Source organism: Macaca nemestrina, chromosome 13 (genome assembly GCF_043159975.1).
Source record: "Macaca nemestrina isolate mMacNem1 chromosome 13, mMacNem.hap1, whole genome shotgun sequence".
NCBI classification, from domain to species: Eukaryota; Metazoa; Chordata; class Mammalia; order Primates; family Cercopithecidae; genus Macaca; species Macaca nemestrina.
In genome coordinates this window covers 27825765-27841731 of record NC_092137.1, presented here as the reverse complement: position 1 = coordinate 27841731, position 15967 = coordinate 27825765, and the positions used below count along the sequence as shown (strand labels likewise).

Below are 15967 nucleotides of genomic sequence, written 5' to 3'. Positions count from 1 at the left end.
CTCACACCTCAGGCTCCCGAGTAGCTGAGACTGCAGGCACATACCACTACGCCCAGCTAATTTTTGTAATTTTAGTAGAGATGGGTTTTCACCATTTGACCAGGCTGGTCTTGAACTCCTGACCTCAAGTGATCTGCCCACCTTGGCCTCCCAAAGTGCTAGAAATTATAGATATGAGCCACTGTGCCCAGCCAGGACTAGCCACATTTCAAATGTTCAATGGCCATGTGGGGCTTGTGCTCATGACTACCATATTGGACAGCACAGCTCTTAAGGGTTCACCTTACAGATGAAATGCACCACCACCTCTCCCTCATTCAGGTGGGATTAAAGACAGCAGGTCCAAGTAATAAGAATATATCAGAATCCTTAGTTCTGTTTCTGTTTGATCCATTATAGTATAAGCCAGGTATCCCTCTCTCTTCTATATCTGATACAATTTTTTATCTGTTAGATATTTAAAATGTGTTTTGATTGACAGCATCACTTTTTAGAATACCATAGGGTACACATGAACTGCTTGCATACTACAGTGTCATACGAGTTTATTCCTATTTATATTCGTCTCTATAGCATCTGTCATTTAGGATTCAGAGCCTTTACCACATACATATACCAGCTATTTTCTATAGAAGAAATGTTTAAAGTATGTTATATGTCATTTCTCAACTAATATTCTTTATATATAAGAATATTGGGAAAATCTTTTTAAGATTTTGCTTAAGGTCATCAGAATAATGTGACTCTTACAGAGATATTACAAAACATACATTTGGAACTCAAAATTCAAGCTGAATAACCTAGAAATGTTAAAATTAATACTTACAACACATTTTGTATAATGACTTTACAAGGGTGATTGTATTCCTAACACTGCAGAATATCATTGCTTGGCTTTGTTTAGTTTTAATATAAATAGGTGGAATTTCTTTATAGGCCAGAATATCATTGTCATAGTGGCTGGAGCAAATTTACTTTTGAATACGGAGGACCTGAGGGCAGCAGCCAATGTCATTAGTAGAGCCAAAGTCATGGTCTGCCAGCTCGAAATAACTCCAGCAACTTCTTTGGAAGCCCTAACAATGGCCCGCAGGAGTGGAGGTAATTATACATATTTGTCATTGTTTCTATAAAAGCTTTTATCGCCGTCTTAAAGTTAGCCGTCTTAATTTTAAGTTAAGCAAAGCAATACTCTTTCTGTAGTAAAATATTCTTTCTTCCATCTGTGAGATTCACAGTCTTGTGGTTCTTGATAATGTTAGAGAACCTTACAAACGGTTAAAAAAAACATGAGTAGCATTTCCAAGATCCCTCCATATAAATCTTCAGTGTAGTTGGAAGAAATGGTACAAGTAGAATTAGAATTCCTGTAATCCCAGCTACCTAGGAGGCTGAGGTAGGAGAATCGCTTGAACCCAGGAGGTGGAGGTTGCAGTGGGCTGAGATCACATTGCTGCACTCCAGCCTAGGTGACAAGAGCGAGACTCCATCGCAAAAAAAAAAAGAATCCCTGAAGCAGCCGCTTGTCCAAGGTACACATTAGGTGGTGAAATGTTTTCTACTCTGAGAAGCAGAGGTCAAGCTGCATGTCATACATACAAATACATACATACATACATACAAATACATGCATACATACAAATACATACATACATACAAAACTAACTGGGGCAGCCCAGTTACTTTTTGACAAACATCTCTAGGAATTGAAGATTAGATTTTTTTCTCCTTTTCGTAAAACTTTATCATTTTCAATAAACAACAAAAGATTGTTTATATGTAATATTTTCTGTGTTATCAATGTCCATTGACATTGCCTCTTTTGTTTGACCTTTGATTTTGGAAATTTTCAAACCTACAAAAGCAGCAGAATTGTACGATGAAATCCATCACCCAGCTTCCAGTTATCAACCTGTAGCTAATCTTGATTCATCTGTTCTCCCAGTCACTCCTCTTCTCTCACCTCCAGCAAATAACAGACTTTTTAAGAATCCAGATAATTTCTTTGTTTGCTTCTTTTTCACCACTGACTAGTGGGGAAAGCATCTTCTGAATTAAAATCCCATTTCTGTCCCTGTCAGCCTTGTGGTCCTAGCAGAATTACCTGATTTGTCTGAGCCTTGTCAGTAAAATGCATATAGAAATACTCCACCTGCAGAATTGTTCTAAGGATGGAATAAAATAAAATATGATGCCAAGCATGGTGTAGTACATGGTGGTAAATCCCAACTGTTTTCTCTTCCATCCACTTCTGTCTTTAAAGTTAGGATAATATCCTGATCAAGCATCATTTGGTGAAAAAATTCCAAATAAATAGTAGCCACTCTAACATGATGACTTCTTGATATTGTGGCAATAGTTCTGTGATTTTTTTAAGAATAAAGTAGAGAACCACATTGACTTTTTCTCAAGATACAAAACTAAAAAGAAAAAGAACAGTGTGTATGTGTGTGTGTGTGTGTGTGTGTGTGTTTATATAAGTGATTTCTCCCAAAGTGTACAGTGTTCTACATAGAAATAAATGGAAAATAAGTCAGTGAAATGATTTTGTGGAGAATTTTTAAATGTTCGTCCTGATTTCACAAATTTGCCTCTTGGCAAAACAACATGCTGTGGTAAATTTTCACTGACATTTAGTGTATTTTTAATGGACTTGAAACTGTCAGAAAGAATTCTAAGCCAAAACCCATTTGGTTCCATTTTCTCGGAGTGTCACAGTAAAGTCTAATGCTTATGGTTACGCATTCTCTGCACTGTGCCCATCTCAGCAGAGTGATGTGAATACAGGGTGCCACCCTGCTCCTGCTCTTGTCTTTCTTTGTATAGATCAAAGCGTATTCTCGTGTAATTCCTGTTTTTTTCCTACTATCCCTTGCTGCTCAGAGATCACTGTTTCCTCTGTCCTAGTCTAGTTGCCTGTTACCTACCCAGCTTGTGAAGGAGAGAAAGGTACGGCAGCCACAGTTGAGGATCTAACCTTTCACAGGTGAGAATAGAGTAATCCGGATGGGCAGGCAGCCTACCCTGGGGCTGTCATTGGGTTGGGTCCAGAAAGGCTTCCTCCATCCCCTTCCGTGTAGCTCTTCCATTTGGGAGCTGGAGGACCCAGGGCAGCAGGAAGGTGGGTAGGTAACAGTGGGTCACAGACCACTTGGCCTACTTCACACTTTTACTAAGAGCCAGCATGCCTTGCTATTAATTCTGCATGAACTTCCTTATATAATAATATCAGAAATAGTAATACCATGCATTTATATGTACTTTACAGCTTATGAAGTACTTTCTTACGCATTTTATCCTCAGAAAAACCTTATGACAAAGATATGGCAGGTAGTGTTCTCTCAGATTAACGGTGAGAAGACTGAGACTGAGAAGTTAAGTCATGGCCGGGCGCGGTGGCTCAAGCCTGTAATCCCAGCACTTTGGGAGGCCGAGACGGTGAAGGTCAGGAGATCGAGACCATCCTGGCTAATATGGTGAAACCCCGTCTCTACTAAAAAATACAAAAAAAAAAAAAAAATAGCCGGGCGAGGTGGTGGGCGCCTATAGTCCCAGCTACTCGGGAGGCTGAGGCAGGAGAATGGCGTAAACCCGGGAGGCGGAGCGTGCAGTGAGCTGAGATCCAGCCACTGCACTCCAGCCTGGGCGACAAAGCGAGACTCCGTCTCAAAAAAAAAAAAAAAAAAAAAAAAAAAAAGAAGTTAAGTCATTTGTTCAACCAGTGTCACACTTTAAGTTATGGAAACCGTGATTTCAGACTCTAAGACCCAAGTTCTGTCTCCTAGTTTAAACTGCACTTCAAACTGCCACAACCCATTGATTCCAACAAACTGAGCCTTTATGAAGAGTATCTCTAGAAAAGTCAAGTCCATAAATGTTAACACTGTCCAGCACGTGGCCTAAGCTTTATGTGTTTTTCTGCTCAAGAAACAGAGAAGAGGCTCTAAAGTGTTTTCAGCACTGTGACTCCAACAGAACACACACATGCGTGCACACACACACACACATTCACACAAGCATACACACTCATCTGTCCAGAAGTCCTCCAGTCAGGCGGCTTTCTCTGGCCAAGTCAGCTGGTCCCTATTTGGTAGATACTAACCAGATGCAGCTTAGATTCTATTCCATGAGGAGGGTGTGTGTGTGTGTGTGTGTGTGTGTGTGTGTGTGTATGTGTTTGTGTGTGTAATGCATCATCATTCTCTTATGCAAGAAGAGCAGTATCCCAGCACTTTGGGAGGCCAAGGTGGGCGGATCACGAGGTCAGGAGATTGAGACCATCCTGGCTAACACAGTGAAACCCTATCTCTACTCAAAATACAAAAAAATTAGCCAGGCATGGTGGCGGGTGCCTGTAGTCCCAGCTACTCAGGAGACTGAGGTGGGAGAATGGTGTGAACCTGGGAGAAAGAACTTGCAGTGAGCCGAGATCGCGCCACTGCACTCCAGCCTGGGCAACAGAGCAAGACTCCGTCTCCAAAAAAAAAAGAAGAAGAAGAAGATTGGTATAATGAAAGGAGAGCATTGGTTTGGGAATCATGAAATACGGCTTTAAATTCATAATCAATCAGCAAATGGGGGATCTCAGTCAAGTAAGTCAGTTCCTCACTGTGGACGTCACTTCTGTGAAACCAGAATTGGGCTGACAGCTCTCAGGGTTCTTTCACATCACTTTGGACTGATCCCAGAGCAGAGTGGGCTTAATGATCTCTTAAGCATTGAGCGCCCTACCCTTTGCCCCAGGAAGCTGCCTATGTGCTGAACAGCATTATTCCATCTTCAAGAAAGATGATAAAGTCATCATCATCATCATCGTCTATGGGTTTTGTTATCACAGTTCCATTATCTTTACTGCTTACAAGTAGTGAATTTTGAATTAAGCACATTGTATAACTAGATTATGCTAATATATCAGTCATGAAAATCCAGAGGAAAAGATCCCTACATCTTTGAATATACTGTCTCAAAACTCTCTGTCTCTATCAAAATGAAAGCATCGATTTTAAAGACATAGCAGCTACAACACCAAAAATCGGTAGCCCTGTATAGCCCCCATCCTCACCAGGCCACAATGCTATGAGGTAGGCCCACCGAAGAGCCAATGCTGCAGCTGCTTGTGATGAAATTATGCATGTTGGTTCTGGTCTTTATATCCATTTCCAAGCAAATGGAACAGTACATGAACAATTATAAATAATTGAGATTGTAAAATTGCCAAAGTTAAATTATCAGTATGATACAAAGTATCTTTTAATGCCACTTCAGTCCTTTTGCCTTTGGCAAGCAAAACTTCTTGTCTGGTCATCCAGACTTTCACAGTGACATTGTCCAGCACATAGCCCAAGCTTTGAGTGTTCTTGCTGCTCAAGTCACAGAAAAGAGCCTCTGGAGTAATGGACAGCAAAGCCAGTATTTTGAGTATCCCAACATGCTCGCAGTATCTTCACTTAGGGTGATTTTCTTCCCTGGTTTCTCTGAGCTAATTATTAGGGCCTTCCTAACTGTCCAGCCCCTGCCCTCCATGACAACACCATAAAGAGTTTCTGCCTCGTTTTCCTGCCTTTTAGCCTATACATCTGCTCCTCCAGGCCTCACCAGTTCCTTACTGACATTATTGTGCTATCCATTAACATGCAGTTAAGATAACTAGGAGTTTAGTTCATCTGACACTACAATTAATAATAATTACTGTTGGGTGCTGCCAGTCACCTCTGCAACTCCAAGTTACTCCATGGTACGTTCTGTGTTCTCTAGCTCTGCCTGGTCCCAGGATGACATAATGGCTTCCACCTTGTCTATTACAGATTTGCATTCTTTGATTAGCTGCATCTGCTAATTTATGTTTCTTTCATCGTGGTAGAGTATGCTTATTTGTGGTAGCACAAGCCGAGAAGAATCCTTTCTTTATGGCAGTTACACTTTTCCTCTAAATTTAGTTACTGGTCAGACTCTAAGCCTATGTATCCAGTTACTATTGAAGAATGCTGTCCCTCAGTAAAGTACAGGCAAATAAGATTGATTTTTATACCGTATTTACAGTAAAATTATAGAATTCCTTATTCTAGCAATTGATACTTAAATTTTAATGTAATTTTTTCCTTAAAATTTGTTTTTATTATGGAAATTTTCAAATATATATAGACATACAGAGAATAGTATGGTAAACCTATCTATACTATCATTTAGCTTCAACAGTTACCAACATGTGGCCAGTCTTTTTTTCTACTTTTAAATTCAATCTTTTGTTTTAGACACCATGGGGTACATGTGCATACTTGTTTTTGTTTTGATTTTGTTTTTCTTGTTTGTTTGAGATTGAGTCTTACTCTGCCCACCCAGGCTGGAGTGCAGTGGCATGATCTCGGCTCACTGCAGCCTCCACTTCCCAGATTCAAGTGATTCTTATGCCTCAGCCTCCAGAGTAGCCGGGATTACAGGCATGCACCACCACACCGAGCTAATTTTTGTATTTTTAATAGAGACGGGGCTTTACCATGTTGGCCAGGTTGGTCTTGAACTCCTTACCTCAGGTGATCCACCTGCCCTAACTTCCCAAAGTACTGGGATTACAGGCATGAGCCACCGTGCCGGGCCCTCATATACGGATTTGTTACATAGGAATATTGCGCCCAGGTAGGGAGCATAGTACCCAATAGGTAGCTTTTCAACCTGTGCCCCTCCCTGCTCCAGTACTCTGTAGTGTCTGTTGTTCCCATCGTTCTGTCCATGCATACTCAATATTTAGCTCCCACTTATAAGTGAATAAATGTGGTATTTGGTTTTCTGTTCCTGTTTTAATTTGATTAGGATTATGGCCTCCAGCTCCATCCATGTTGCTGCCAAGGACATGATTTCATTCTTTTTTATGGCTACATAGTATTCCATGTGTATATGTACCACATTTTCTTTATCCAGTCTACCATTGATGGGCACCTAGGTTGATTCCATGTCTTTGCTATTGTGACTAGCATGGTGATGAACATACAAGTACATGCTTCTTTTTGGTATAATGATCTGTTTTCCTTTGGGTGTGTACCCAGGCATAGGATTGCTGGATCAAATGGTAGCTCTATTTTAAATTCTTTGAAAATCAATCTCTAAACTGCTTTCTACATGGCTGAACTAAGTGACATTCCTGCCAACAGTGTATAAGTGTTTCCTTCTCTCTGCAGCCTCACCAGCATCTGTTGTGTTTTGACTTTTTTTTTTTTTTTTGAGATGGAGTCCCGCTCTATCACCCAGGCTGGAGTGCAGTGGCGCGATCTCGGCTCACTGCAAGCTCCATCCCCTGGATTCACGCCATTCTCCTGCCTCAGCCTCCCGAGTGGCTGGGACTACAGGCACCTGCCACCATGCCCGGCTAATATTTTTGTATTTTTAGTAGAGACGAGGTTTCACTGTGTTAGCCAGAATGGTCTCAATCTCCTGACCTCGTGGTCCGCCCGCCTCAGCCTCCCAAAGTGCTGGGATTATAGGTGTGAGCCACCATGGCCAGCCCTTGACTTTTTAATAATAGCTGTTTTGATTGGTGGGAGATGGTGTCTCATTATAGTTTGATTTGCATTTCTCTGATGATGAGTGAAATGATGAGTAGTTTTTCATATGTTTGTTGGCCCACTCGTATGTCTTCTTTTGAGAAATGTCTGTTCATGTCCTTTGCCCATTTTATTTATTTATTTATTTTGGAGACGGAGTCTCCCTCTGTCGCCCAGGCTGGAGTGCAGTGGCTGGATCTCAGCTCACTGCAAGCTCCACCTCCCGTGTTTACGCCATTCCCCTGCCTCAGCCTCCCGAGTAGCTGGGACTACAGGCGCCCGCCACCTCGCCCGGGTAGTTTTTTGTATTTTTTAGTAGAGACAGGGTTTCACCGGGTTAGCCAGGATGGTCTCAATCTCCTGACCTCGTGATCCGCCCGTCTCGGCCTCCCAAAGTGCTGGGATTACAGGCTTGAGCCACCGCGCCCGGCCTTTTGCCCATTTTTTAATGGAGTTGTTTTTTGCTTGTCGATTTATGTAATTCCTTATAGATTCTGCATATTAGACCTTTGTCAGATGCATAGTTTGCAAATATTTTCTCCCATTCTCTAGGTTTTCTCTTTACTCTATTGACCATTTCTTTTGCTATATGCAGAAGCTGTTTAGTTTAATTAAGTACCACTTGTCAATTTTTGTTTTTGTTACAGTTGCTTTGGGGGACTTAGCCAAAAATTCTTTGCCAATATTGGTGTCAAAAAGGGTATTTTCTAAGTTTTCTTCTAGGATTTTTATAGTTTGAGGTCTTACATTTAAAATATTTAATCCATCTTGAGTTAATTTTTATATATGGTGAAAGATAAAGGTCTAGTTTCTTTCTTCTGCATATGGCTAGCCAGTATTCCAGCATCATTTATTAAATAGGGAATCTTTTCTCCATTGCTTGTTTTTGTCGCACATGGCCAATCTTGTTTTATCTGTATCCTGCCTCATGGCTCCCTACCCTGCACTGCCACCTTGGATTATGTTGAAGCAAAACCCAGATGTTACATTTCATTTTTAGTATACCTGTTTTTTGATATAAGGTACTATGTTTTTTTTTTTTTTTTTTTTTTTTTTTTGAGACAGAGTCTCACTCTGTCTCCAGGCTGGAGTGCAGTGGCGTGATCTCAGCTCACCGCACCCTCTGCCTCCCAGGTTCAAGCGATTCTCCTGCCTCAGCCTCCTGAGTAACTGGGACTACAGGCATGTGCCACCACGCCCAGCTAATTTTTGTATTTTTAGGAGAGACAGGGTTTCACCATGTTGGCCAGGATGGCCTTGATCTCTTGACCTTGTGATCTGCCCAACTCAGCCTCCCAAAGTGCTGGGATTACATGCTTGAGCCACCGCGCCCGGCCAGATACTGTATGTTTTAAGAGTGTTGTCTTTGCTACATACAGCACTTAACCTATAGTCAAATTTAGTCCCATCAGTTTTTTATAACTAATGGCTCATTAGTTTAGTGAGAAACCTCTCCGACATTTTTTTCTTCTGTGTAAGTGTATAAGTGTAAATACACATATAGTTATGTGAGTTTGTTATTTGTTCTTATTAAAAAGGGAGAGTAGGCTGGGCATGGTGGCTCACACCTGTAATCTTAGCATTTTAGGAGGCCAAAGTGTGAGGATCACTTGAGCCCAGGAATTCAAGAACAGCCTAGGCAACATGGCAAAACCTCATCTCTACCACAAAAAGAAAAAAAAGAAAAAGAAAAAACTTGCCCAGGCGTGGTGATGGGCACAGTAGTCCCATCTTCTTGGGAGGCTAAGGTGGGAGGATCACTTGAGTCTGGGAAGTGGAGGTTGCAGTGAGCCAAGATTGCACCCCTGTACTCCAGCCTGGGTGACAGAGCCATCTCAAAAAGTTGGGGGTGGGTAGTACAAAACTGCCTTGTTCACTTATAAATAAATTATGGAAGTCTTTCTTTGACAAACAGAGATCTACTTTACTCTTTTTAACAACTGTAGTGATTTACATCAGGCATGTGTCATAATTCTTTTTTTTTTTTTTTTTTTTTTTTTGAGACAGAGTTTCGCTCTTGTTGCCCGGGCTGGAGTGCAATGACGCGATCTCGGCTCGCTGCAGCCTCCACCTCCCGGGTTCAAGTGATTCTCCTGCCCCAGCCTCTAGAGTAGCTGGGATTACAGTCACGCACCACCATGCCCGGCTAATTTTTGTACTTTTAGTGAAGACAGAGTTTCACCCTGTTGGTCAGGCTGGTCTCAAACTCCTGACCTCAGGTGATCCACCCGCCTCAGCTTCCCAAATTGCTGGGATTACAGGCGTGAGCTACCGAGCCCGGCCTATGTCATAATTTTTTAAACTAATCCCCTTTAATAAATGCGTTGGTTTCTTTTTGTGTTTTCTATTGCAAACAGGGCTATATAAACAACATTGTATATCATCTTTGTATGCTTATGGATTTCTATAGGATGGGTTTAGAAAAGGAATTGCAGGACCAGGCATCTTTTGAGGGAAAAAAATGATCCTTTAAGAATGGCTCTACCATGTTGTTCCACACTTGTAGCTTACTCTAATCTGTGCTCAAATGCTGATGAATGTGCTAGGCGAGCAGTTGTTTCCACTTAATGCTTGAGGAAAATTGGGAACAGTATATTGTTCTGAAAACCTAAAAAGTTTAAGTGATGTGTTAGAATATGGGACAATGAGAGTCTTTATGTGTAATTGACATCTCTAAGACCTCTCAGAAGTGAGAGAACCAATGAGAGAGACTGTTGCCAGGCTACAAACTCCAGCAGAAGGCAGAAGAGATGGGTGGACAGGCGAGGGTGTTGGGCTATCTGTAAAGGACAATATAATAACAGTAATAATCCTTTACATTTGTACAGCAGATTAGAGTTTACACTAGGCTTTTACATCCGTTTTCTAATTTAAGCTGCACAATAACTCTATACAAAAATCTGAGCAGCCAAAAATATACCATAGAATTTCTGTGGGTGGACATTCTGGATTCTAAAGTAACAAAAATGTGGGAATAGTGTTAGCCTATACTGGACAAGACCCACTGACTGAATCAAAATGCTTAAAATGTTAGGTAAGATCAAGGAAGGTGCAGAAGTAGAGTAGATGTCCTCACCAGGCTGAAGTAGTAGACAGTTTTCATTAGCCACATGCTGATTAGTCCCCAAGAATGTGGAATGGATTAGTGCCAAGCTGGCTATGTGAGAGCCGCCTGGAGAACTTGTAAACATGCAGATTCCCTGATGTTACCCCCAGAGATTCTGATTCAGTGGGTTTGAGGTCAGTTCTAGAAATTAGGCATTTTCACAAGCTCTCCTAGTGATGCTGATATGCAACCAAGTTTGCAAACCACTGTTCTTGAAGTTTCTGAGAACTGCAGCTAGAGATTTTTACACTATGTGTCTATAGTCAAATGAGACAGCATGCAAGTCAGTGGACCTGGGTTGAGAAAAAGAAGACTAACCAATCTAGTTGAGTACTCAAGTGAATAAGTGCTTTGACAAAGAAGGAACTTCCTATGAATGTAATTTCTAAAGACTTGAAATATACATATCTACATTTACAAAGTCCCAAACCAAAGGGTGTTTTAAAATATTGTGAATTGTCACTGAGGCATGTATAGGTGTGGACAGAGTCCTGGCCTAGAGAGACTGCTTTTTTTAGAGTGGACCAAACTCTGAACTTAAAGCCAGAGGACCCTGAGTAGGGGTCCATCTTCACTGTGTCCCAGTGTATAACCTGAGATGTATGACCTCATCTTTCTGAGCCTCATTTTCCTCCCTCTGAAAAATGACCATGATATTCTCATTTCCCTGTGTCTGCTATTCCCATCTATCCTTCTCTTGTAGCCTCCCAGTCTGAGCTAGCACCAGCCTCTGATTGAATTCTTCCTCCTTTCTCAACCTTTTTTTTTATATTCCCAGATTGCTCACAGAAGCCAAGAATGTCAGCTTTTGTGTAAGTGCATATGTTTGCAGGAGTAATTGTGATATATTTGGGAGGCATACATAGGTGTATAAAATATGCATATGCACATGAGCTTCCTGCTTACTGTTCCCACCAGGGAAGTTCTGAACCTTTCGTTGTTTATTTCCTATCATCTCCTTTTCTTCCCTGGAAAATGGATTTATGAACTAGCCTTGAAACCAAGCCCTTAAAGTAACCCACAAAAATGTCCACCAGCCTGTTCACATTCACACATGTGCTTTCATGCCACAGCATTTTTACTTTTCTCTAATGTTCTTGTTGCCTTTGCCTTAACTCTACAATCACATTGACTGTAATATTGCTGTTTTCCCTGGAAGCTGAAATGTTGTAAAGTGCAAAGTAGAGAAAATGGAAATAGGGAATTGGTACCCAGCTGTCGTGGAGATTGAGATTTCAGACTTTTCTCTACATCCGTAACTAAGTGGATATTTAACCAGATGAAGACAAAAATGAACTCAGGGATTTTCCCTACTGAATGTCTGTAAATGCACCATGTTAAAAATGAAAACAAATAATCACCCCCTTTTCCATTCCTTTGTAGTGAAAACATTGTTCAATCCAGCCCCTGCCATTGCTGACCTGGATCCCCGGTTCTACACCCTCTCAGATGTGTTCTGCTGCAATGAAAGTGAGGTAAGGGTGAATTGCTTTGCTCGTTCTGTGAGAAACCAAAAGTTCATGCAAGTGGATAAAGCAAAGGGGCAGAACTAACCACATCAATTTGATGACGTGAATTCTCAGGCATGGTGAAAACGGATTTTTTCAGTTTACTGGGGTGTGGAGAAAAGGAAATTAGTAAATCCTAGGGGGAAAAAAAGGATTCTCTGAGTCACTTCCATATTCTGGCACTTATCAAACCTCAGTTAATTTTAGTCCGTTCCTTGCCCTCACACTACTGGTGTTTTGTTTTCTAATTATTTCATATTCTGAGGACTATATTAAAGTTGCCAGGTTTAGCAAGTAAAAATGCAGGATGTCCAGTTAAATTTGAATTTCAGATGGATAATAAATAACATACCTAACAAGTTTATACTGTAAAATTACCTGTCATTTATTTTAAATTCAAATTTAACTGAGCTTCCTGTATTTTATCTGGCAACCCTAATTAGTGTACAACTCCTGGAGGATCTGCTACATCCAGTAGCAAAGACCCTGTGTCATGATGTATCATCTGAACAGACTATCTATCAACTGGTACAGTAAGAAAGGATATTGTACCACCCTTTCTTAAATATTGTTAGGAAGAAAATTTCAATATTTCTCCTTTTTTATACGCCAGACAGCATTAGAACAGAGCTCTTGCCTGTCAGTGGGATGCAGATGTACACATTGGTGAATGCAACATGGAGAGAAAGAAATTAATGAACCATAATAGTTAAATTTCCACTTTTTGTTTTTGAGACAGGAACTCACTGTGTCACCCAGGTTGGAATGCGGTGGTGTCATCATGGCTCACTGCAGCCTCTACCTCCCAGGTTTAAGCAGTCCACCCGCCTCAACCTCCCAAGTTGCTGGGACCATCATGCTTGGCTAATTTTTTAATTTTGTGTAGAGACATGATTTCGCCATGTTGCCTAGACTAATCTCAAACTCCTGGGCTAAATCATTCCTCCTGCCTCAGCCTCCCAAAGTACTGGGATTGCAAGCATGAGCCACTGCACCCAGCCTAATTTTCCATTTGGTTTAAAGGCTGAATGAAGGCTTTTAGGATTTCTTGACCTGCTTTCTTGATAATTTCATCTCTCAAAACATAGAGGAAACAAGAAAGAAGACTGCTACAAGGAAACTAATTTTAACAAACCACAATAGGTTATGCAATATTTTTGAGCAACCACCATGCTAGGAAGAAGGAATTGTGGGAAATAGTGACCATTTCACAATAAGAGGTTAGAGTACCCTCAACTGCCAAACTGGCCTAAATTTTCCTGCTAGATACTTGAAGAGCACTCTATTTATTACTCAGATGCTTATCACACCTCAAATTACTTATTCATTTCTTCTGTCTTCTCCATTAAGTTACCAGTTCTATGAGGTCAGAGACATCTGTCTTATTCACTGTTGTATCCCTGATGGCTATCCCTGTGTATATAGTTATCTATTGCTGCATAATAAACTCCTTCCAAAATGTACTGGCTTACAACAGCAATAATTATTTATTGTCACTCCCAGTTTTTGTGTGTCAGGACTTCACACAGGGGATAGCATGATTTGACTCTCCTGCACAATGCCCCAGGCTTCAGTTGGAAGACACAAAGTCTGAAAGCTGGAAGTTTTCTTCACTCACATGCTTGACAGTTGATGCTGGCTTTCGGCTGGGGGCATAATGAGGTTGTTGGCCGGAACACGTAAACATGGCCTCTATGTGTGACTTGGGCTTCCTCATAATATGGTAGCTGGGTTTCAAGATCCAGCTTCCCGAGAGAAGGAGACACCTGACAGAAGCCATATTGGCTTTTGTGAGTTAGCTTCGGAAGTAACACGGCATCACTTCTGACTCATTCTATTGATTTAAGCAGGAAGGTCCACCCTAGTACCCCACCCCTTACTAGAAGATTGTCATTGGCACAGTGTAAAACCAGGATTTGTGATATGATATAGGTTAATACAGTTATCTTTGGAAAATAACATCTGCTACACTGTACCTGCACATAGCTGGCACTTAGTAAATGCTTATGAAATAAATAAATGAAAGAACTCTGGTGTTTAAGGAAATTGGTCTCAGAAACTTAATAGAAGAAAGAAAAACATTAAAGCTTAATGTTCTGGGGCCAGGCGCAGTAGCTCACGCCTGTAATCCCAGCACTTTGGGAGGCCGAGGTGGGCAGATCATGAGGTCAAGAGCTCAAGACCAGCCTGGCCAACATGGTGAAACCCCGTCTCTACTAAAAATACAAAAATTAGCTGGGCATGGTGGCACATGCCTGTAATCCCAGTTACTGAGGAGGCTGAGGCAGGAGAATTGCTTGAACCACAACCTAGGAGGCGAAGATTGCAAGAGCCAAGATCGCGCCACTCCACTTTAGTCTGGGCCACAGAGAGACTCTGTCTCAAAACAAAAAAAGTGTAATGTTCTTATTGATGAACTCTAATCACAGCAATAATGTAAATTCATGCTTATGATACTCTGCTCCAAACACAAACCATTGATATGTAAATATTAATGGAGACAATGAAAAGATACTCACAAGCTCTAAAACAAGATAAATAACTCCACAGATCAGAAATGGAACAGCCTCACAGAGCATTCAGCCCTTGATATGCTGGCTGTACACCAACCCCAGAAACAGGCAGAGGTGGTAGGAAGTTCACCCACTGTGGGTCATGGGCACTAAAAGTGTGCCACTTATAGGTGGCTGGAGCCAAGCCCATGGATGGAAACCATACATGCTAGACTGTGGCTCCCCGCTAACAGTAAAAGGTGGAGGAACCTGCTACCCCTGCTGCCTGAAGCATATTTAAGGCTCCCAACCTGAGGAGCTAGCAGGACAGAGACACAGCCTCTGACCAAGAAGTAAACCAAGCCAACCACTGACTTAGTGACTGGACTGGCAGTAGCTCCAGAAACAGCAGAGCAAGAACTCCCTATTGCCAATATAATACCTGGTTCTGGTTTAGAGACTCTTGTGTGCCTGGCGGAAGCTACTATAAAACCACTGAGGGCCAGGCACGGTGGCTCACGCCTGTAATCCCAGCACTTTGGGAGGCTGAGGCGGGTGGGTCACGAGGTCAGGAGATCGAGACCATCCTGGCCAACATGGTGAAACCTCATCTCTACTAAAAGTACAAAAATTAGCCGGGTGTGATGGCATGTGCCTATAGTCCCAGCTACTCAGGAGGCTGAAGCAGGAGAATCGCGTGAACCCGGGAGGCAGAGGTTGTAGTGAGCTGAGATCTCCCCACTGCACTTCAGCCTGGATGACAGAGCAAGACTCTTGTCTCAAAACCAAAACAAAACAAAACCAAAAAAAAAAACACTGAAAAGCAGGCATCAACCAGGTAGGAGCTGAGGTGTGACAGCTTTCCAACTCACAGTGAACAAAGTGAGCCTGCAAATGAAAAACATAATGCTATGAAGTTCACGCAGCACAATCAACAACCTACAGATGAATTTGCCCAAGATGAAATTCATATAATAAAACTCAGCCAGGCGCCATGGCTCATACCTGTAATCCCAGTGCTTTGGGAGGCCAAGGCAGTTGAATCACATGAACCCAGGAGTTTGAGACCAGCCTGGGGAACATAATGAGACCTCATCCTGTCTCTACAAAAATAAAAGATGAGCTGTGTGTGATGGGGCATGCCTAGAGTCCCAGTATGTGGGAGGCTGAGGCAAAAGTATGGCTTGAGCTCAAGAGTTTGAGGCTGGAGTGAGCTGTGATCATGCCACAGCACTCCAGCTAGAGTAATAGAGCAAGATACTGTCTCTAAATAAATAAACAAGGCAAAAAATACTTTAAAATAGTGTAATTAAGATTAACATTCAT

The 15967-nt window shown here is 41.7% G+C and overlaps 1 protein-coding gene across 13 annotated transcripts in view; it reads left to right on the top strand.

Annotated features, from left to right (window-relative positions):
* Positions 1-15967, top strand: part of LOC105479735 (ribokinase) — a 115716-nt gene that overhangs the window by 46600 nt on the left and 53149 nt on the right. For all 13 annotated transcript variants that reach the window (XM_071076441.1, XM_071076440.1, XM_011737908.3 and 10 more), the window contains exons 5-6: positions 937-1101; positions 12025-12116. In XM_071076441.1, the coding sequence (XP_070932542.1) occupies positions 937-1101; positions 12025-12116 (257 nt within the window). The remainder of the gene's footprint in view (positions 1-936; positions 1102-12024; positions 12117-15967) is intronic.